The sequence below is a fragment of the Uranotaenia lowii genome, chromosome 3, assembly GCF_029784155.1.
Source record: "Uranotaenia lowii strain MFRU-FL chromosome 3, ASM2978415v1, whole genome shotgun sequence".
NCBI lineage: Eukaryota > Metazoa > Arthropoda > Insecta > Diptera > Culicidae > Uranotaenia > Uranotaenia lowii.
Genome location: NC_073693.1, coordinates 102,128,748 through 102,152,115, shown reverse-complemented (window position 1 = coordinate 102,152,115; position 23,368 = coordinate 102,128,748). Strand labels below are relative to the sequence as shown.

At 36.7% G+C, this 23,368-nt stretch overlaps 1 protein-coding gene across 4 annotated transcripts; it reads left to right on the top strand.

Annotated features, from left to right (window-relative positions):
- Window positions 1–4,631: 4,631 nt before the first annotated feature.
- On the top strand, window positions 4,632–22,830 carry LOC129751244 (single-stranded DNA-binding protein 1-like). Of its 4 annotated transcripts, XM_055746630.1 has the most exons (4): window positions 4,797–4,934; window positions 5,132–5,262; window positions 5,320–5,590; window positions 21,992–22,830. In XM_055746630.1, the coding sequence occupies exons 3-4, from the start codon at window positions 5,554–5,556 to the stop codon at window positions 22,645–22,647; spliced, it is 693 nt and encodes a 230-aa protein (XP_055602605.1). In that variant the 5' UTR covers window positions 4,797–4,934; window positions 5,132–5,262; window positions 5,320–5,553; the 3' UTR covers window positions 22,648–22,830. The 4 variants fall into 4 exon arrangements, with proteins under 4 accessions (XP_055602602.1, XP_055602605.1, XP_055602606.1 ...); XM_055746631.1 differs by lacking the exon at window positions 5,132–5,262 and having other exon boundaries at window positions 4,801–4,934; XM_055746629.1 differs by lacking the exon at window positions 4,797–4,934 and having other exon boundaries at window positions 4,955–5,262.
- Window positions 22,831–23,368: the final 538 nt, after the last annotated feature.

Below are 23,368 nucleotides of genomic sequence, written 5' to 3'. Positions count from 1 at the left end.
ACATTATGCTCGGCTAACTTTCGGCGTACTACTTCTAATCTTTGGTCGTGTTCCTCCTTTGATTTACCGAAAACCAGAATATCGTCGAGGTAGTTGCGTACTCCTTCACACCCTTCAAGAATTTTCCTCTGCATGATTTCTTGAAAAATATCGGGGGCATTGCACAGCCCGAAGGGAAGCCTTACGCATCTGTACATCCCGAACTCGGTGCAGAAATTTGTAAGATGGCGACAACTTTCATCCAGTTCGATATGGAAAAACGCGTTTTCCAAATCGATTGTTGAGAACCATTGGGCCTCATGTAAATCTGCCAAAATGCGCTCCAGTGTTGGCATTGCAAAAGGGGTTCTATTTATGTATTTGTTCGGCCCGCGCAAATCTATTACCAATCGAATATCCGTCTTTCCTTTTGGTACTATAATCATAGATGAGCAAAATGACGTATTCATGTTGTCTGTCACCTGCTCAATTATGTTAGCCGATAATAATTGATTGAGTCGTTCCTGTACTAGCGGTTTAACTGCCATTGGTACGTTAAAAAACACATTTCTGCATGGAGCCCTTGATTTGTCATAATCAATCTTTATTGGTGGAACGTTGAATTTCGGGAAAACATCTCCGCTAATCATTGCGATCTCATCACGATTGTTGGAAGTACTAGGATTCCAGGAAATAGGTACTCTCAACCCGAGTAAAAGAATACTATAACGGAGAGCCGTCGATCTGCTTAAGAGAGATTGCCCCGCGTTTACTACATAAAATCTTTCAATGTATGTTGGCCGATCTTCCGACACAAATACCGGGGCATCAAACATCCAAGGAACAGTCAGTTCGCCTGCCGACGCATAAGCTTTAAGAGGTCGATCGGGCTGGTTACTCAAATTGAAAATATTTTCTTTACTCTCTTCGTTTAGTTGTAAATCCTTAAAAACTTCTGATGAAATAGTATTGACCTCTGCTCCCGAATCAATTAAAAAACGACAGGATATTCCTGCCACCTTCGCTATTATTATTGCATCTGAAGCTACTGACGCCATTAGAATCCAAGCTGAGGGCTTGTGCACTTGAGAAATCTGAAGTAAAGAAACATTGAAATAACAAATATCGTCTTTATTTATAACAGAACCATTTCTCTGTACACCACTTCATCTTTGAAATTAATTGGGCAAGACTCCATATTAAACAGAAATAGAAACGATCAATTTAAGAACTTTTGAAAGAACGGGTTGCGCACCCGAAAATATTAAAAAAAGCATAAAAAATCTTAAACATATGAAATGAATGGTGTAATAACATAAAATAAAATTTAATCAACACCTACATTTCACTCAAAGCTAATCATTTCCTCTGGTGCTTCTATTGCAGCAATTTTCTTGGGAGCCGTGTGTTGTACCGCCTGATCTGCGTGCCGTTTAGAAGCTTTCCTAGCTAGTTCGGAAACCACTTCTGGAGAACCACACGCTCGTTCAAAATGACCGATTTCTGAACATTTCCTGCATTGCAAATGCTCGGCCTCGCATTCATCAGGTTGGTGAAAAATACTGAGGCATCGGAAACATCGCCTCTTAGCCAGTTTTGTTGCTTGATTCCAGGGTGAACCGCTAGTCGACGAAGACTGTTTCCACGATTTTCCGTAGTTTGCAGTTTGCTGTTTCCAAGAAGGAATTCCTGAAGAGCCGTTGGAATTGAACGACTGTCTCCAAGGAACATTTCTCTGGTGTTGATATGGTCTATTCCAAGATCCCCCTTTGTTCGGAAAGCGCTGATCTCGAGACCGCAAATATGTTTGGCTACCATAGGAACTATGTGAAGAAGGGCCTGGCTTCTGATCGTAAAAATTTACTGGGGCAACGACCGCTGGTTGATGCTGACCATTACCGTGTTTCGTTACGAAATATTGCTCATTGATGCGGAACATTTCAATCTCTCGAACTTTATCAATGAGATCAGTAAATGATCCCCCACGGGAGAGCATTTTTAATGCCATCTTTCGAACCTCGAGATTACGTGCTTGCCCTGCCAGTGCACTAGCTATTTCGGAAAATTCCTTAGCTTCCTCGAAATCGCACAAACGTGCTATAGCACCGACCCTTTCAACAAACTGCAAATCAGACTCGCCATTATTTTGGGAAACCAGCGTCAACTTTCTACGTTGAAGCATAGACTCCGAACTTGTCGCAAAATATGATTTCAATCGGTGCAATGCATTTGAAAATGGTTTAGCTTGTTCGTCAGGAGAATCAGAAGATGATTTAGTGCTTTTAAGTACTTCGAGCAAACGTCCGCCCGCTTTAATCCACCTTCGTTTCCACCACCACCTTCGTTTGCCTTACATTCGGGAATATTGATACCAGAAAGTGAAAACTGATTGGTCGTCGAAGGAATTTGAGATCGACCACTACCAACTGCAGTCGTTACGCGTTGAGCACTCAAAGAAGGATTATTGACGATGGAATCAACGTTGTTCGAATCTTGTTTTGCCACTCTGATAGAATTCTGCAAAGAGGCAATTGTATCCCGAGCTTTATTCAATTCGCTTTTAAGTTCTTCACATCTGGCTCTTTCTTCTGATAGCTCTTTCAACGCTGATTGAAGACTCTTATTGGATTTTCTGAAATGGATATAAAACAAAGTATATATCGAGACTTGCACTCGAAACAAATGTTGCAACATTGATACTAATTAAACTGTATGTTGTGCTTCCGATTATTAAAATTACATATTTCAATGTGGCAGAAGCAATCAATCTGTATTTCTTGAAAATCTAATGTACCAGTTTAAATAAGCATTGACAGTCTATCTATTTATATTTTTTAAGATTAAGCAGTATCATGATAATCATAATGATAGAGACTAGCACTCTATTCAAAAGTTGAGATCTTTTTTTTCGTAGAGATTCTATTTAACGTTTCAGCTCTTTTCCGTTTTTAATTCAAGATCAATGAATATCATTTAATGATATTGGTAGAGTATTTATTGGTAGAGACTAGCACTCTTACCATAGTTTAAGCTTTCCTTGTTATTTTTTTCTTCAAAGATGGTAGAGACTAGCACTCTGTCCACAGTTTAAGATCTTCGTTTTTTTTTGCAACGATTTTCATGATATACTAGATCATTCAATATTACTAAATGATCATAATGGTAGACACTCTTATATTGTTTAATCTATTCTTGTTTAATTTTTTTTTTGTCAATAATCGTAGAGACTAGCACTCTATTAAACGTTTAAGCTCTTTTCCACTTTTTTGCAAGATCTCATTTAACGATCGTATGGGTAGAGACTAGCACTCTTTCCATAGTTTAAGCTTTTCTTATTTTTTTTCAATGATCACAATGGTAGAGACTAGCACTCTGTCCACAGTTTAAGATCTTCTCTTTTTGCAATGATTTTTACGATATACATTATTAAATGATCATAACGGTAGAGACTAGCACTCTTCCATAGTTTCATCTTTTCTTTGTTTTTGTCCAATGTCAATGATGGTAGAGACTAGCACTCTATTCAACGTTTTAGCTGTTTTTCGTTTTTTTTGCAGTGATTTCTAAGATGTACAAGATCAACCAATATAAATACATGATAATATTGGTAGAGACTACCACTCCATCCACAGTTCGTGTTTTGCAATGTTTTTAAGATATACAAGATTAGTAAACATATTTTTGAAGTGAAATGCTTCTAAGGGTAGAGAATAACATTTTGTTCGCCTTTTTTCAATGGTTTAAGAAAATGAAAACGATTTTTCTCAGTAACTGTTCAATCACCTTTGGTCGCGATCAATCATGTTTTATTCTATCGATCTGGTTGTTCAAACCTTAATCAATTTTAATTCGTTTCCGCACTGGTAAAGACAATCACTTTAACTTGTAGAAATATTCATAGGTCGACGCCATTTCAATATTTCTTTTCATTGGTTAGTTCCAACCGATTTAAAAAATTAAAAATGGCGGAGAAGTCGTCCTCAAATTTACTTTTCCGACAACTAGTCGGACGCCATCTTGTCACTTGTGGTTTTCTTATTTCCCATCATAAATCGAAGTTTTTTTTTTTTTTGAAATTAATAATCATGACTTACCGCACAGGAGCAGATACTGCGCCATTGTCGTATTCTGCCTGATCCATTTCGAAGTATTTCCTTTGATCTTCACTATACTCACTGAAATTCACAAGCCGAGAAAAATCTTATTGCGTCCACTCGTTGCAAATTTAACCAACAGAATGTCTTTTTTCAAAACCCGTCAAACTCACGTTTCACTCTCTCTCTCTTTCTCTTAATCGTTACACCTGATAGGTCTATCCTTTTCTCGAAAGCTTGCGCTTATAGTCTTTTCCTTAACACGCTAAAATATTTTTTGAGATTTCTCTCAAATTTAACAAGTTTTAAATTAAATGACGTAGGACAAAATTGCTTATTGCTCATGCTTTTACTCTTTATCAAAATAGTGTTAGTATATATTTTTTTTATTATTATTTTTTTTATATTGCTATTTCTATTCACTACAGTGTGTGGGGCCGATCTATTAGCCACACGCACACTACCTTGATCTCAGCCTTTGTCGGACTTCAACCCGATTCCCGCTCTCTGCTGCACGTACATACGAGCCGAGCAACATTGCCGCATTCGTGGGTCAGCTCTCGGCCAAGTAAGTCGTGTGTGTATTGCGCTCGCGTATTGGGTGATTCCCTCACTAAGAAGTTGATCTTGCACAGGTAGATAGTGGTTAAAAGTGATTGATTAATATGACGGACACGGAAAACATCACCGAGGCCGAGAATAGGACCACTGTTGATGCCCGCTGCATACTGACCAGTGCAAGGGCTGGAGAATTTGCACAAACCCGGTTCACCTTGCTAAAGCCCAAACATCTGAGTAAGGAAACGGTGGCTGGTATTCGTGATATGAGTATGGGCCAAGTCAAAAACGGAAAACATGTGGGTAAGTTGCATTTCAAAAGACTCGAGAGCGATGACTCAAGGCAGCCACACAATACTGCGTCGGACGTCGCGTCGCGTCAGTTGTCAACGCCGTCGTTGAGTACTAAAACGCTGACGCGACGCACCCGACGCTTTTTGCGTCACAATACAGCGTCAAGATACGTTTCTTCCAATGTTTGTTTTGATTTGATTTGTTAGAAAGTTCTTACAAAAAGCGGGACAACCGATGGAGAATTTAACTCATCCCAACACGCCGGTCAACCAGCGCCGGTACCGTCAGACTTTGGTGCTACATAAATCTTTACCGGAACAGGGAACCGGAAGCGAAGGTTAGGAAGTTCAAACAAAAAACTCAAATCAAAGGTTTTATGTTTTATCGTTCGCAGGCTTCCGATTTTGAGTGGCATCTGACCGTATAGATGAAGCACGATGAACTTCAAGCGATCCTACAGGAGAAAACTGCCGAGAACGAATGCCTGAGCCGAGATGCAGCGGCAGAGTACTGTGACTGTGGATTAGTTTGAGCGGGAGATGCAACCGGGAAAATCAACAGCTGTATCGATTTCTAATCTCATCTTGCACTCTTCTTCGCCGATGTTTCAGTCGAACGTTTTTCCAGAATGCAAACCCAGCAAGGACCTATCGAATCAAGTGAAGGTTGGTTCTCTAATTGTGCATACTTGAAAAGAAATATATTGTTTAAACTTTTGAGATCGCATATAAAAATTTCAAAAATCATGTGAATTATGATGACAAATTTGGATTCTCGTTTACGTTTCAGATTCCAAAATTTGAGTTTCAATATCAGAATATTAATTTTCAGATTATAATTTTAAAGAAATTTTTTGTTATTTTCAATTTCATTTTACAGATTGTAGTTTTTAGGATATTTTATATCATTTTCTATTCCAGTGATACCTGTCAGGTTTGGTAATTAAATTTTTACAATATTATAATTTTTCTCAATTGGAAAGTAGGTTGAAAACATGAAAAAGTCGGAGCACGACGCGATACAATTTAGAATGTTTTCAAAAGCACAACGTCGACGCTGGAGAACGCTGCTGTTTAGAACAAGTTTTACGTTTTAGTACAATGTTGTCACTGACGCGACGCACCATTGTGGTGGCTCGAACGGAAAATGGTATCCCCAAAATGAAATTTCAACGCGACGCTGACGCGACGCGACGTTCGATGGTCCATTGTGCGGGAGCCTTCACTCGGAAACATTACAGCATTATTCATGGAGGAAGGTATTTTGGATAGACAATAATTTTTCACAAAAATATGCCAGGATTCCAATTTATACTGTTGTAAAATTCTATCTCGATTGTATTCTAACAGAATTTGAAAACCCCCAAAATGCGACAAATTGATGAGATTATTATTGGTACCGTACTTAAAAAAATGTTTAGAATCTGACTTTGTATTCAAAAGACGAAAAATCAAATTCGATAGCAGAATTATGCTTAGTTAGATAAAAAAAGCTCTTGTTTGTTAAATATATACGACCATTTAAACGTTCATTAAGTTCTTTATTAATTCTTTGTTAAAGGATGAATCTCTCTCTGAGTAAATCAAGTTTCAATTAACTTGATATTTTAAATACTCTATAAAGTAAAAAATCAATATTGTTCTTATTTTAAATTTCTTAAACACACTCTGTTTACACAAAGTAATCTGCGATGTTTCCAAGATAAGACAATACAATCATTTTTTCGGGGATTTTCATCCTATTTGATGGTTCATCCCATAAAACAATAAAAGCAACATCAGAATTTCAAAAGTTTTGAATTTTTGATTCGACACCGAATTTAATACAGCATCGAAATCAATCTTATTTTTTTCACATTTGCTTCAAATTCATAAGATTCTAATATTTTCACGAAAAGTGAAAACACGATACAGCAAATTTCAATCTTCCTGCCCCAGCCTAGCTTAACTAACTCGGATGATAAAGCTTAATACTTTTAGAAATGGAACAGTACCTTTTGCTAATAGCTTGGTTACTGGTAATCGGAAATTCAAAAAAAATTGAAAAAGAAATTTGCTGCCTGTAAAAAGTACCATCAAACCTATTTTTTTCAAATTTTTAAATCTACGCGTTTTTGAGATATTCATGATGCAAGAAAAAAAGAAAAAAATAATTTTGCACAGTTTCCTTCAAAACCCTTCATTATCATATTGATAGCTGACAAAATCGTTGATTATTCAAAGAATTATTGTGTATGTGTGGTGGAAAAGTATGCAAACACTGTCAAAAATGTCCACAAAGTTCAAATCAAGCATTGGAGTGAAGCACATGATCGGCAACTACGGTCAAGCGCCATCAGGGAAGTCAAGGTTCATACCAGTATTTTTAATTTTGAATTATCAAAAAACTAAGTGTAGATCGCTGAAATTTCCAATTTTTTTCTCTGATAAGCTGAAATATCGCTGGTATTCAGAGGATTTAAGACATGCAAGTTATGAAATTGTATTTCCTACAGTAATGTACTTTTAAATCTCTTAAAAACGTTGATGCAAAGTTTTGCAATCATGGAAAAGAACCGCAAACATTGAAATGCCCAAAATTCTTCAAAAAACCCCCAATGGCTTAATGTGCTTGCCAGAAAAAAACATCTCAAATCTTCTGGACATTACAAGAAACTATAAAAAAATATAGCAAAATCTGAATTGCTAAATATTTGATTATTTTAAATATTAACACAAAAAGTACCGCAAAGACAACTAAGCTGAGAAACATTAAAATTCAGAATTAAAATTATAAGGATCCACCGGGCCTTATTTTACTAGTTTAGTATCTTGGAATTACCGAAAGTTTTTTTTGTTAATTTTGCAGGAAAAAGTTTTATGATTTTATTTATAGCATTCGAGCTATGCTTTGCTTTTACTTGTAGCGACAACCTTAAAAACGAAGTTTAATTTATAGGTAGCTATGTAGAGTTTTAATATAAATGAAGAAAATAGTTTCTTAATCTTCCAAACAAATTAAATTTTAAAATATAAAAATTAAAAGAAGATTGTTACCAACGAATAACCATTTTAATTAAAACGCATGGCATCACAGCTTATGCAACCGGCTGGAATCGACCACATATGAAAAGCATTTATGAACCAAATAAAAAGTAATAAAGAAATATCAAAATTTTCCCTTTCAAATGAAAGCGGCGGTTTGTAGCTTCTATCCTAATGGTTAATCTTTTTTATTTCAATTTAAAAAAAGACATTTTAATGATTGTTTATGCATTTCAACGATTTTCTTTTTCAAGAGAAGGAAAGCCGGTTTTTTTTTGCTCCGGTTCACAGATCTTTTTCAAATATTATCTCGACTCGCGTGATGTTTGAAATTCCCTGTGGGAAATTTCTGAAGTAGAAAACATGATAGTTGCACCAAAAAGTAGGATATGATTCATACTGGCCTATCTAATGTCCGATAAATTCACTTATTCTATTAAGAGCGTTTCCATAAGATTTATAGATTTCTAAATAGAAAAAAGAATATGGCAGAAATAATAATGTACCATTGAATATTAAGATTGATCAAATATTATTGTACTACCATTTGGAGTAATTGTAAAATCGCTTCTTTTGTTAAGCGGCCTTACTTCTATTTTTTTTGATTATTATCTCATGAGCTTTTAGACACATGCATCAGAGATGAATTGTTCTTTAATGATCAAAGTTGGATTTTTTAACGATTTTTGAGTACGTTTAAAAATGCCCTTCAAAAGAAATTCGTGAAACCCTTGGAAAAAATACTGTTCAATTTTATTAAAATGGCTAGTTTAGACTGTTAATTGATCATTCACAGCTTAGTACATCATTTTGAAGTGGTTTTTGTGAAATCGGGAATGTTAAGATTGGTTTTGAAAATTGGTGTTCTCTACGGTTGTTCCGGATCTTTTACAGTCTCTAAGTGACTATTACTGTCAAAATTCGGCAGAAAATTGCACTACCAATGAGTAGTTTGAAACAGAGAAGGGATGTCAAGGACCAAGGACGTTTAAAAAAGATCGTTTGAGATTCAAATAAAAGTTGAAACAAAGGACAGCTTATCACTGACATCGCGGCTTCTATTTTTTCATTTAGTTGATATAAAAAAGTAGGTTTTAATTCTGAATGTATAGATGCATATTTGTTAGAATACATGATCTTTATTAATATTTCCAAATTTAGATATCCTTCACTCGTACACAACATGCTCTGAAGAAGGGACCGCATGAAATTTGATGACTGTGATCATATTACAGTTCAACATATGTTTTTTTTTGTATGTCAACAGCCGAGAAAATACAAAAAAAAAACCTAAAAAAATCTGAGTTTTGACCTTTTTTTGTAAAAATTTCAGCCCTTTAGAGTTCAAACAAATATCGATTTTTCTATTAATGCAATCTATGCTTAGCTAACTAAGCATATTTTACTGATTTCAAATAGCCAGAAAATCGATTAGAAATGTTGCTATTAATCCCATATTATGTTGTTGCTTTTAATTTTGAAAACCAACAAAACGTCAACGACTGAATTTTTTTACTAGCTGATATTACCCGGCCTTGCTCGGGTTAACATAAAATATAAATTAAAATTAATCGGTTGATTTTTTGAAATTTTGAAAGCTTTTTATTCATCATCATAACAAATTTGACCATGTTTGGTCATGTAAGCTTTGTAAGTTTTGTTGGTCTTCTTAAAGTTTTAATTGGGATTATTATCAAAGTTTATCGTTTTATTGAATAACTAAAAGTTAGTAGGTTTGCAAATAGAAATTTGAAATAATTTCCTTTGAATGCTTATTCGAAAAACATTTTAACCTAAGGTTGCCAGATGCCCGAATTTATTCGGACTTGCCTGTACATTTGAGTTAAAAATTGAAAGTATGACCGGTCCGGCCCGGTTGCCCGAATTTCGTTGGAAAAAGCCCGGATTTTTCTCGGGTTCATTCACTTCATTTTAAAATGTAACAAAAAAACTTAAATTGAATTATTATATTCATCACTTTTACGTCCAAACAGAAATTGTTAATGGCAAGTTTTATCCAAATAATCATGACTTGGGTTTGGTTGGAAGCTTGATATACAATTTAAAATCTGCTGATTGATGAAAAAAACAATTTCAAGTGTATTTTTTTTTTATTTTTACCAAGTTTGCTCGGATATTGCCCGTATATCGGGTTGAACATTTTGAAATCAAATGCTGGATTTAGCCAGGTTTTTTTTTATTATATTGGCTGGATTTGTCCGGTCCCGATCCGCCCAGAAATAAATCTGGCAACCTTATTTTACACCCACCATTTATTAAAAAGCTTGAATTGTTTATCTTTTTTTTTCATGAAATTATAAAAAAGAATTATCTTTTCCATCTGTTATCTAGTGAAAATCCAGTATATTTAGCTTGTTATCATATGTAAACCACCTCTTTTCAAGAAGGGTGATCTCTTCGTAGAATAATTGAAATTAAATTGTACAGAACAAAAAACTGTCTACTCCCTATTGTAAATTAAATTCCTACGCGGCAATCTAAGTATTGAGATCCCAGCCTTGAACTTACGACCCTCAGTTTAATTTATTTTCCCTATGAGGAATTCCAAAAATATAAAGATGAATCATTGTATCCATACTTTACACACGGCATATTTTGAAGATTCTCAACGACCCTTAGCGACGGTTAAGACCGATTTGAAAGCCAATTCCTAACAGGCGAGTAGTATTTTTTTTAAATCCTAAATGAAGACTCATTATTGCAATCAAAGGCAATCACGTGCTTTGAACAGTAGGAGGAAAAAACACCCGCCAAAACTTCTACTTTCAAGTTTTTTATTGCTCAGCAATCTTTGATTTGCTTTCCAGTACACGTGCACTCGAGGCGGTCGTTTCTTATGCCCGGCTCATGGTGATGGTGAAAACAACCCGCCAAGGGGAAAAAAGTCGGTTGACAAAATGGGTGCCATGACTTTTGGTTTGAGGGAATAAAAACGAAAGTTGTATGGGGGGGTCCCTTTTCTTAGGTGGGAGGGGCTCAGAACTATTACTAAAACCTTATCCTGGTTCAACTTCATCTCTGTACCAAATTTCAGGCTGATCGGTTAAGCGGTGTGGATTTGTATAAGGTGCATACAAACAAACAAACATATATAGTCCAACTCATCTTTATATATTAGATTTAAGTCGTCTTGACTATGAAATTATGTTATAAATTGTTTAGAACCAAAGCGCCGTATTTGCAAATAATATTATAAAATTAAAGTGTTGTTCTCAACATTTTTAAGGTAGTGTGTTGTGTACATAGACACTTTTTAAAACATAGGAACCACGAGCTTTAACACTTTCGTTATTAAAAAGTTTCAATAAACTCCAATCATTAAAGCGCTCTTATTTTCTTTATATCAAAGCGTTTGGAGTCGTTCAACTTGGCGTGTCGCTAGTGTGAAAAGCTAATCACATTATATGATACATTCACATATTCCATAGATTCGTTACAAATTTAACTGTCGTCAAAAAATAGTAGGGGAAAAAATGGGCAATATAGCTGAAGATTTCTCTAATGGGAATCTGGATTTCTGATTTTTTTCTAGATGTGATGCTCAGTGAATTTCGTTTGACATCGAAAGCTTTGAGCATCACAACGAAATTCATTGTGCTGCTTAATTGATACTCATCACGGTGAGTATCAATTTCAAATGATTATCTGAAATCTTGCAACTCTGCTCCAATGATATTGTGTCCAGGGTTGATAAAACACGCACGTCACGCTTGACCCGACTAGTTTTTTTTTATTTTTTTAAAATTTGTTTTCATTCGTAACAATTCACCATTATATTTATATTACACTAGCTGATCCCGTACGAACTTCGTTTCGCTTTAAATCATTGGTACGTCAAAATGAGTTTAGAAAATGAATTTGAAACATTCCTTCGACAATTTTGGGGAAACAGTGTTTAAAGTCGCTACTACTACTATTACTTGAAATTCAATTTAAACGGTTGATTGGCTTTTTATTAAAATTTATGTAAGAGTGTTTTCTTCTCGATCGGTTGCAAAATCTAGACATTATGGCAGAAACATGTACTATTTGTTTGTGTGCACGACTCTTTTGCTTGACCTTCACACTTAAATTGGTATCAATTAACTGCCTCCAACAAAATTATTGCACAAAACACTGAACTTTCAATGAAACTCTCTTTTTCTGTCCCATGGCCCGAAATTCGATAATTGAAACCAATTTAAGTTCCTCAAAACTCTCTTGTGCCATTTTTTCTTTTCAAATTATATGTAAAATATCGTCAGTAATTTGAAAACATTGATCAGTGAATATAGACGACCCTTTCGCTGACCCTTGACACGGAACATGCTACCTGGAGTCAATTGCTCATAGTTTATAACCCTCATCTGAACATTTTCATCTCGATCCGATGCATGATCACGACAATATCGCGAAAACAGTGAGCAACTAACATGGACGGCCTTTTTTTTGACCACGATTCAAAACTTGACACCTGAAATCAATTATCTTTTCTGTTAAACTCCCATGTGCCAATTTTCATTAAAATTCTATGCTCAATCAAGAGAATATCGTAAAAACAGTGAACAGATAATAACCCCTTTTGCCGACCCCTGAGTCAAGATTTGAAACCTGAAAGCAAAAGAGCGTCCCTCAAAACTCCTATGCGGAAATTTTCATCTCAATCCAATGTAAAATAACGTCCAAATCGCAAAAACATTAAAGTTGGGTATGGACGACTCCTTCAGCCGACTTCTGATCCGCAATTCGAAACTTGAAATCGATTGCTCGTCTTTCAAAACACTCATGTGCAAATTTTCATCACAATCCGGTGTATAATAACACCAATATCGCAAAAACATTAATCAGTGAATATGCACACAACCAAAAAAATCTGGAAAATTACATCACATATGATGTAAATAAAAAGAAGCATCATATATGACGGAATTTTCAGTGCGAGTTGAATATTACACGCCTGTAAAATTATGCGACGTGTAATATGAAAGTGATGTAAATTTTAAAGCCACTGAATTTAGGAAAAATATCCTATTGGAATTTGTTTTGTTTACTTTTTTATTGATCCGATTCAATGGAGTTTTTTCATCTTTTATGACAAATACAATCTCTTAATGATGAAATTCATTGTTTTATTTATCGACAAGCAAATTTATGGTTTTCACATTTTTTTTTAAAGTCACTTTCACTTTCTTCCTAAGTACCGAATCTTATATATACTTTAGTACTCTATGGAGTACACAGAAAAAAATTTAGACTATTACATGTCCCTGAAACTGCAACCTTTAAAATAAATCAACCTGTAAATAACAAAACCTGTAATTTTGAATTGTTTTTCTTAAAAGTAAACGAAGATTCATTTATTATTACAGCAAATGTCCTGTAAAAAGTTGTACACTAAAAATTAAATGTGATGCTATTTTTTCTTTACATCATATGTGATGTAAATTTATATCAAATAATCGCGTTCTGTGTCAAGTAATGTTTGTGTCATTGGAATTCCGTGCTTTTAACGATTCAAGTCTGTAAATTTACATTAATTAATCGCGTTCTACGTCATGTAATATTAAAGGCTTTCAATTTCAGTGTTGTTAAGGATTCAGATTTTTTTTCTGTGTGGACGACCTCTTTGGCCGACCCCTGACCTTAAATTTGATAACTGTAATCGATTGTTCGCCTCTCAAAACACTCATGTGCAAGTTTTCATCACAATCCGATGTAAAATAAAGCCAATATCCCAAAAACATTAATCAGTGGATATGGACGACCCCTTTGGCCGACCCCTAACCCTGAATTTGATAACTGTAATCGATTGTTCGTCTCTCAAAACACTCATGTGCAAATTTCCATCACAATCCGACGGAAAATAACGTCAATAACGCGAAAACAATATTTGTCTTGTATGGACGACCCCCTTCGGAAGGGGTCATCCAAAAATCTATAACATTTTTCATCATTCCTGGTCCTAATGAGCATCCATGCCAAATTTCAGATCTCTAGCTCTTAAGACGGCTGAGTCTATAGAGGACAAACAAACAAACAAACAAACATACAGAAATTGCTTTTTATTATATAGATTCTTATGGGAAATGAAAATTTTGCATACATTAAAAATAATTCAAGATAATTCTTCAAATCATTTTATTTTTGATTAATTTGTTTGAAATAACATCATGGCGACAATCTGCAGCCCTTCAACACCCAGTTTTTGGCCTTTGACTTCGAGTTTCTTGCCGGTAGCCAATCTGATATGAAAATAAAAAATAAAATGTATATTTCTATTGACATGACAAGTAATTTCAACGAAAACTTACCATTAGGAATATCCGATTCACATTGACATCGAAGATCAAAGTAACTTTACAATTGGTTTGTGCTTCTGACGACGATTAAATAGATGACTGGATAAAAGAATGTGTTCATTTTTCACTCTAAAAAGCAGTTAATAAGATACATGATGAATCAAATTTTAAACTGGCCATACATTATATCACATTTACACAAATGCTTCAATTCTTCGACGACTGTTTGATTCAGCAACTTATATAAAAAAAATTACGTCTACCTCTGCTGAGGCTGAGTAAGGGTGATACGGTCAAAATTTGGTCAAGGGAAACAGCGTGTAAATCGGTGAAATTGTTTATTTAAAAAATCAAATTAAATTTCTTTTTCAAGTTTAATTAGTATAAAATTCAGCAAAAATATTCAGTTAGGCTTCCGCTTTTAGAAATTCGAATTGCCGGGCCTTACGCTTAACCCCTGCCATCAGATTTTGTACAGCCACCTTGTCCACCTTCTTCGCCACAGAAAGCCAGTTTGCCTTGAACTGCTGCTCGTCCTTAGCAGTTTTTTTGGTCTTCTTTAGGTTCCGCTTGACAATAGCCCAGTATTTCTCAATTGGGCGGAGCTCTGGCGTGTTGGAAGGGTTTTTGTCCTTGGGAACCACCTGCACGTTGTTGGCGGCGTACCACTCCATGGCCTTTTTACAGTAATGGCAAGATGCCAAATTTGGCCAAAACAGTACGGAACAACCGTGTTTCTTCAGGAAAGGCAGCAGACGTTTATTCAAACACTCTTTCACGTAAATTTCTTGGTTGACAGTCCCGGAAGCTATGAAAATGCTGCTTTTCAAGCCAAAGGTACGGATGGCTTGCCAAACCAAATATTTCTTCGCGAACTTTGACAGTTTCATTTGCTTGAAAATATTTGCTACCTTTCCCCTTCCTTTCGCCGTATAAAACTCTTGTCCCGGAAGCTGCTTGTAGTCGGCTTTGACGTAGGTTTCGTCGTCCATTACCACGCAGTCAAACTTCGTCAGCATCGTCGTGTACAGCCTCCGGGATCGCGCTTTGGCCGTCGTATTATGTTTATCATCGCGATTTGGAGTCACTACCTTCTTGTAAGTCGATAGTCCGGCTCGTTTTTTGGCTCGATGCACGGTTGTAGACGATACACCCAGCTTATTTGCGGCATCTCGGAGAGAGAGGTAAGGGTTTCGCTTGAAACTACCGGCAACTCTCTTTGTCGCCTCAGTAGCTTCCGGTTTTCGATTTCCCCCGATCAAGACTTCCTGGCTGTCGACAAACGTTCCCCAAACACTTAAATTACATTTGTAATGGTTGATTTGGTAACTTTTAGCGATATTGCCAGCTTTGCATGCTAGTAGCTCGGATTTTCGCGATGCGCGTGCGAATTTTTGATACGCTGCTCTTCTTCCATGGACGGCATTTTGACAACTGAAGAGTGAGTTCCAAAATCAAAATAGGACCAACATTCTACACACACACACCTTCAAAATGAGGGTTCAGGTTTTTTAAATCCAAAATTGAAAGAAATAAGTCAAGTTGATATTGACCAAACTTTGACCGTATCACCCTTTAAATGGCTTTCAATTTGTACAAGCAACATCATACACCATGCCACATAGGGTGATTGCACAAAAATTTTAGATACTTAAACATTTCACTTTTTTTAAATTCATTTATTTGATCGATTTTAACACCTATGGGGTCATTCACTTCCTATCCTACAAACATTTCACGCAACTCGATTACGCTTTTATCCAAACAGTGCCATACACGATGCAAATCGTATTCGTAGCGACATAATTTCAACGTATTCGTGCAAATGTGCTGAAACTAAAGCGGTCTTTACATTACACAACATTTGTACAAATGCGATGAAATTCTATGAAATTGGCACTGCTTGAATGAGCGAGTGTATGGTTTGAGTAACATCTCGTCGAATTTTTTTGTACAAATAACCCTTTGTGGCATGGTATGGTGTATTGTGCTGCCTGTACAAAATTCAGGCCATTTTCTCAGTCCCAGCCGAGGTAGAGTTCTTTTTTGTGGTAGTTGCTGTTTTCGACTGCGATTGCTTATGCGCACGCGAAATATGTTTGTATCGTGTGTGGTCAGGCATAGAATCAAACAGTCGTCGTAGAATTATCGAGTTTGCACACGCCATTTTTGTAATGTATGGCGGTCTTTATGGCACACTTTAAATACGAATGGTATTGAAATCATCACATGAATTTATCTTCAGTAAGCATTCAGCTTTGCGTTACTCGTGTGCATTTACGAATGGAGCGAAAAGTGTTCTTATATCAGTAAATTTGAAAATCAAATTCTGAATTCAAAAACGTTTTTCGGTTTCTCGGAGTGTAGATTTTCGTGCGACAAGTTGATCTAACGTGATTTCGGGAATTTATATTCAAAATTCGAGCAAAAAACGGTGTTTCGAGTCGGAAATATTATTTGAAACGGTTTCAAAGTTAAGAACAGTTTGTGAAATAGTATTAAATAGGAAAAAGCTAACTATTTTAACGCCAAATCGGGCGATAGAGACGCCAGTGAGAGTGAAGTGGGAAAGTGAGGTTATATTGAGAATCGAAAAAATGAAAATGCAAGGAAAATAAAATGGCGAACGTTCCAGAACAATATTCTTTACCGGAGGATCAAGATATGGCTCACCCACAAAATCCCGTTGGACGTTTACCGGCGGAAAAAATTAAAGAAAAAATTAAAGAAAAAATTAATTACCAATATACGGCTGGGGATCAAGGGCCGTTCAGGGTATTGGTTGAGAAAATCGACAGAAATGATGGTAACCAAATCAACAAATTATCGCTTGCTAACACATTACGTAAAATGATGTTGTTTAAAGCCCACATAATCGACCTAAAAAACGTAGGAAAACACAAAATTATGGTTTATCTCAACAATTACCAATTAGCAAACCGGCTTACAGTTGAAGACAGTCTCAAGGAAAAAAACTACAGAGCTTACATTCCCCAGCACCTGATAGCAGTTGCAGGAGTTATTGCGGACGTCCCCTTAGACATCTCGGAAGAAGATTTTTTGGAGGGAATAGAATGTGAATACCAAATAATGAAAGTGCAACGACTCACAAGGTGGGTTGAGGAAAAGGAAAAAAAGGAACCAACGCAGCGGGTAAGTGTTCTGTTTAGAACAAACAAGTTACCGGATTCCGTTAAAGTTTTTCACTGCTCGATGAAGGTACGCCCCTTCTTTAGAAAAACTTATATTTGTTTAAACTGCCTTCGTTATAACCACCGCACTGAAAATTGCAAGGGAAAAAGGAGATGTCAAAAATGTTCAAAAATCCACACAAATATCGTAGAATATAACAACTGCTCACAAGGAACCAAATGTTACCACTGTCGAACTGACCATCCAACCACAGATGTGAACTGCCCTGAACGAGCTCGTCAGAACAACATACAGGCGATTTTGGCTCGCACCAACCTGACTTCTGTCGAAGTCATCGAACAGTTCCCGACGAAGACGCAGAATTATTACGAGGCACTCGTGGATGCAGCTCAAGACCCGACCCCACAAGAATCATACGCTAGTATGACGGCTGGGAAATTTCAGCAAAAGAGGCAGGAAAGCAGAATTGTTCATCGTAAACGAGAAGCAGAAAAAACCAATCCGACACTCATCAGCGACCAGGTGTCCATGTTTGAAAACAAAAGGAAGGACAAAACCGAACACCAACAAGCACCGTTTGCACTGTTCAATAAATACAGGACCACGGAAGCAGAACGATTTAAAGCAAATCTACGGAAAATACAACCAGGTAAGACCATATCCAGTAAAGATAACGAGCCCACCCCATCATCGAGCAAACAGCTTCGTCTCGATGACGGCACACACAGAGAAAAGTTTTCGTCTTTCATTAATGATATGATAGGTAAAGGAGAAATTAATCCAAAAAGTTTAGAAATTCTTAAAGATAATAAAAAGCAATGCTAATGATACAATCATGAAAATATTACAAGCAAATGTTCAAAGTTTAACCAAGAATAAAGATGAAATTCTCCGGATACTTTCGGAGGATAACTTTACAATCGCTATTCTATCAGAAACTTGGACCAAACCGGGAGAAGAAACTAGTAGAGCATACAATATTATTGGGTTCCATAAAATACTCGAATCGAGGCACGACAGTTATGGTGGTGTAGGAATTTTGCTGAGTAACAAGCTAAATTACCTCAGGCTATCCACGTCAGTCCCATGTGACAACATTCAACTCGTAGCGATCAAACTTATTAAACTAGATCTAGTGGTAGCGGCAGTATATGTCGCACCTTCCATTGATAGAACCGACTTTGAGACTAGTATGCATTCGATTTTCCTTCAACTCAGCCAGTATAGAAGAGTTATTTTCGGAGGTGATGTAAATTGTCATCACACGGCGTGGGGTGACGATAAAACTGATTTGAAAGGCTCGCTGCTTATGAGTATGATTAACTATTCGGACATGCTGTTACTAAATACTGGCGAAAAAACATTCAAACCATTAGAATCGGGTAGGAGAGCGACTGCTATTGACATTACGTTATGTTCAGCAAGCCTTCTCCAAGTTGTTCAGTGGAAATTACATCAGCAAACAATAGGATGCAGTGAACACTTACTTATCGAAGTAAATGTTACCAACGAAAAACACAATGAGTCACAATATTTTACTAACCACACGAAAATTTATGAAGATATTTCTAAATTAGAGAGTGAGGAAATCCTTAATTTAGAAGGTCTCAGAAATAAAATAAAAGAGAGTATCAAAAGAAACACAAAAAAAAGTAAATACATTCCGAAACAATGGTGGGATAAACAGGTTGAAGAATCGTGGATACGCAAAACCGAGGCACTAAAAAATTTTAATAATAACAGTACACTTGAAAATGCTATCATTGTCAGACGAACAAGAGCGATATTTCTTCGTAAAAAGAAAGAGGCAACTCGGAAAAATATTGAAAACTTTGCTGCCAGTATAGATCCACAATGCAGTTCAAAAGAACTGTGGATAAAGATCAACAGAATAGCTGGAAACAAAAACAAAAAAAGGGTAAATAATCCAGTCCAGGAAGATTTTCGAATGGCTGATCAATTTTTAGATTTGCACTTCGGGAAGAACGATGTCGATATGGATACACCTGCGTCGTTTGGGCCTGTCTGCAATTACAGCCTAATTAACTCAGAAACATGGGAAAACATTCTTTCTAAAAAGCGATCAAATTCAGCCCCATCTAGTGACCTGATTACGTATGGAATGCTGAAAAAACTAAAATCATGCGTTAGAGACGTCATTATCGACGATTTGAATAAAATGTTTATATCAGGATCCCTATCTGCCCGTCTTAAAGAAATTAAGGTGATCGCTATTCCAAAACCTGGCAAGGACCAGTCCACCATTGAAGGGAAAAGACCAATCTCACTGGTACCAACTTTAACTAAAATAATTAACAGTGCGGTTCTGGTTAAGATTCAGGAACATATTGAAGCACATGCCGTACTACCTCAGTTATCGTTTGGGTTTAGACAAAGACTTTCGACTTCAACGTGCGTTAATTATTTAATAAACACCATCAAGGAAAACAAGAGAAAAGGATTTATTACAACAGCTACTTTTATAGATTTATCTAATGCTTTCAACGCTATAAGAACCACCAAACTAGTAGAAATAATGATATTCCAGAAATTTCCATTTGAAATTGTTACCTGGGTAGAATCCTTCTTGCGAAACAGACAGCTAAGCATGCAGGTGGGGCAGCAACAAGTTTCTAGAATCATTAGCAATGGTTTACCCCAAGGGGATGTGCTGTCTCCCACGCTGTTTAACCTATACACCACAGGTCTCCATATATTGGACGACGAAAACACCACGTTGTTACAGTTTGCCGACGATTTCGCGTTGATTACCAGAGCAAAGACGATTGAGCAAGTAGAAATCAAAGCCCAACAACAACTCACGAGGTTTGTGACAAAGGCCATGAATCTAAATCTACAAGTTAACCCTACCAAAACGAAAGTAATCCTTTTTCATGGCGGTCGAAAGAAGCTGAACATTAACGTAGGCAATCAACAACTAGAAATAACAACGACTCATAAGTACCTTGGAATCCAAATTGATCGGTTTCTTAAGTTTGGAGGACATATAAGACAAGTCCAACAAAGTATACAAGAACGACTCAAAATGTTGAAAATTATTAGCGGAGCTCGGGGAGGGGGTCACCCACAAACGATGACTCTTGTGTATAATGGTCTTCTTCGCAGCTACGCAGAGTATGGATCCACGATAATAAATAACACTAGCCAAACACACAAAGACAAAATTCAAGTCACGTTAAATGCAGGCCTACGAAAGTCAACAGGTTGTTGCAAAACCACACCTCGAAACACTCTTCTAGCGATAGCAGCCCAGGAACCATGGGAGTTCCGAAGCAACTACGTGGCCAATAAAGAAATAGCAAAGGCCATCTACTACAAAAATCCGCTCTACAGTCAACTTGTGAAAGTTATTGATTACAATGGAGACCTACGAAAGTTAAGCTTCATGGAACAACTGTTTCTTGAACATAGAGAAATTTTCGAAAGCATAAGTCCCATGATTCAGACACCTATAAGAAATGTATCGATATCAACCGACATAGGAATCCGAACTACAAAATCTAATACGAACACCAGAATCCTCAAACAATCGGTGCTGGGTATTCTTGTTAGTAAATATCAAAACCATCACCGAGTTTACACGGATGCATCCAAAACCAGCAACAGTTGTGGAGTAGGTATTTACCTAGAAACGAACAAACGCAAAATCTCTCTTAAACTCGAAAAAGAAACCTGCATCATGACGGCTGAAATAATAGCAATACGTATTGCAGTAGACGAAATCACACGTTCAGGACTGCAAAAATCAGTCATTCTAACTGACTCACTTTCGTCATGCAAAGTGCTAGAGAACAGTTTGAATACAAAACACTGCAGTGCAATAATTGACAACATTAACGAAGCTTGTGAAAAACAAGATATTACTGTGCAATGGATCCCAAGCCACATAGGACTTGTTGGAAACGATATCGCTGATGAACTGGCCAAAGAAGGTGCAGAGAAAGCGGACGTTGGAAAAATCTCTAATATTCTAATGCTAAAAGATGCATACTTACATTTCAAAAATCTCAAAAATCATAAAACTAATGAATGGTACAAAAACTATGCTGAGCATCTCTCAAAAGGGAAAAAGTTCTATCACATTCAAGACCACTTTAATGAGAAACCATGGTACTATAAAAAAGATCTAACGAACATAGAAACACGTACAATAAACAGGCTCATGTCAGGGCACGACAACAGCAAATACTGGCTCTTCAAAATGAAACTTACTGACAATCCAAATTGCGATTTATGCCTCCAACCCGAAAATGCAGAACACATTATTTTACAATGTAACCGTTACAATTCTATTCGAGCTAAATTTAGCTTCAATTCCAAATTCCAAAACCTATCAGAATTACTAAAAATGAAAGACCTAGCATTGCTTAAAGAAGTAGTTGAATTTCTAAACCAAACAAACACTAAAATTTGAACATCAAAATTAAAATGAAGACAACATATTGACGGGGTGGGCCGTCACAGAAAACGCTGGATATATGGTCTTAGTCACCGGTCCATTCAGTGGATCTTCGAAGAAATCCACGACTAGAGGAAGAAGAAGAAGAAGAAGAATTTATCTTTTTTACAGGACGTTCAGTTATTCGTTTTGACACCGGCTTGAACACCGGTAAACCACCACACATAAACATCGACCCGAAGGGCTTCCCCAACAAGGCAAATCCGCACATTAACGTTTCGAAGGATGTCGTTTCAGGAGCACAGGTCGCTAGCAAAGTGTTAAAATATGCCGGCATTACGCTAACCGTTGTAGCTGTTGTGATTGACACTTGGCGTATTGGTTCTGCCTTCAAGGATGATCTCTACATCAGGGATAACGCATCCGCGATAATAGCGGAACTTCAGGAGGCTATTGAAAAATTGAAGATCAGCTTGAAGTCTTCCAACAGTGCTGCCGAACGGAAGGAAATTCGAGAAACTTTGGAGCATCTGGAAACGGTTCTGAGGGATGTCAAGCGAACCCGTAAAGCGCTCGTTAAAACGATCAAGACCGCCGCATCGGCCAGTGGTTCCTGGGGTGGTGGATTTGCCGGTGGTGCGGGTGGAGCTTGGGGTGGAGCACAAGCTGGAGCAGCCATAGGAGCAGTTTTTGGACCGGTTGGTATTGTTGTGGGCGGTCCGGTAGGAGCAGTTGTTGGAGCAATTGTCGGTGGAATAACCGGTGGAATCATCGGAAGCAAGGCAGTAGAAACTATTGCCGATGCAGGACTTTCATTAGCAGATTGAAAACTTTGGAAAATAGGGAGCCATGCACAGCCGTTGGAATCTGAACATTCTTATGACAAAACCAAAAACATTTTGGAAAAAAAATATTTACACCATTTTATCAGCCAGTTTTATGTGTGTTTATTGAAGATCTAAGATTTAAGTATGAGCAATGTACTCTCTGAAATAAATAAAATTTCTAAATATTACTGTGATACTTGATATCCGAAAAAGAAACACACGCGTTCAGATTATTGGTAAACAGTATTGTTGTTTATTACACACTCATTTCAAGTCAGTCAGAACAGAAGTCACATATATCAGAGTACAGATGTATCACCACATCTCCCCTTTTCATAAGATTATAACTTTAGGATTGATTTAATATTCCATGACACAATAGACTGAGTCGATTTGGGGTCATTTTTGAATTTCTCAAACCCCGGGGTCTTAAAAGCTTCGTGTTGGTCCAAAACTCATCCATGATTTTTTGCAGAATTTTTAAGTAACGTTTACATGAGTAAATTTGAACTTTTAGGTTTGTATGGGAAAATTGAATATTTAGTACTGAAAAATCAACATCGTTTTTGTTTCTTCTGTGGAGCCGAGCCAGCTGGTGGTTTTTGTGCCAATTTATAAAATTCCTGAGGGAAATTTTCCGCTGAACAACTTTGTCGAAGACCTAAACTTCGTATCTTATAAGGCAAAATATTTATTAGCAGTTTAATAGGGGTATGTCTTT

Coding starts and splice junctions, on each gene's coding strand:
- LOC129751244 (XM_055746627.1), top strand. CDS start 4,739: ATGACGGACACGGAAAACATCACCGAGGCCGAGAATAGGACCACTGTT. Junction 4,935..21,991: donor CAAAAACGGAAAACATGTGG/GTAAGTTGCATT, acceptor TCTTTTTTACAG/GACGTTCAGTTATTCGTTTT.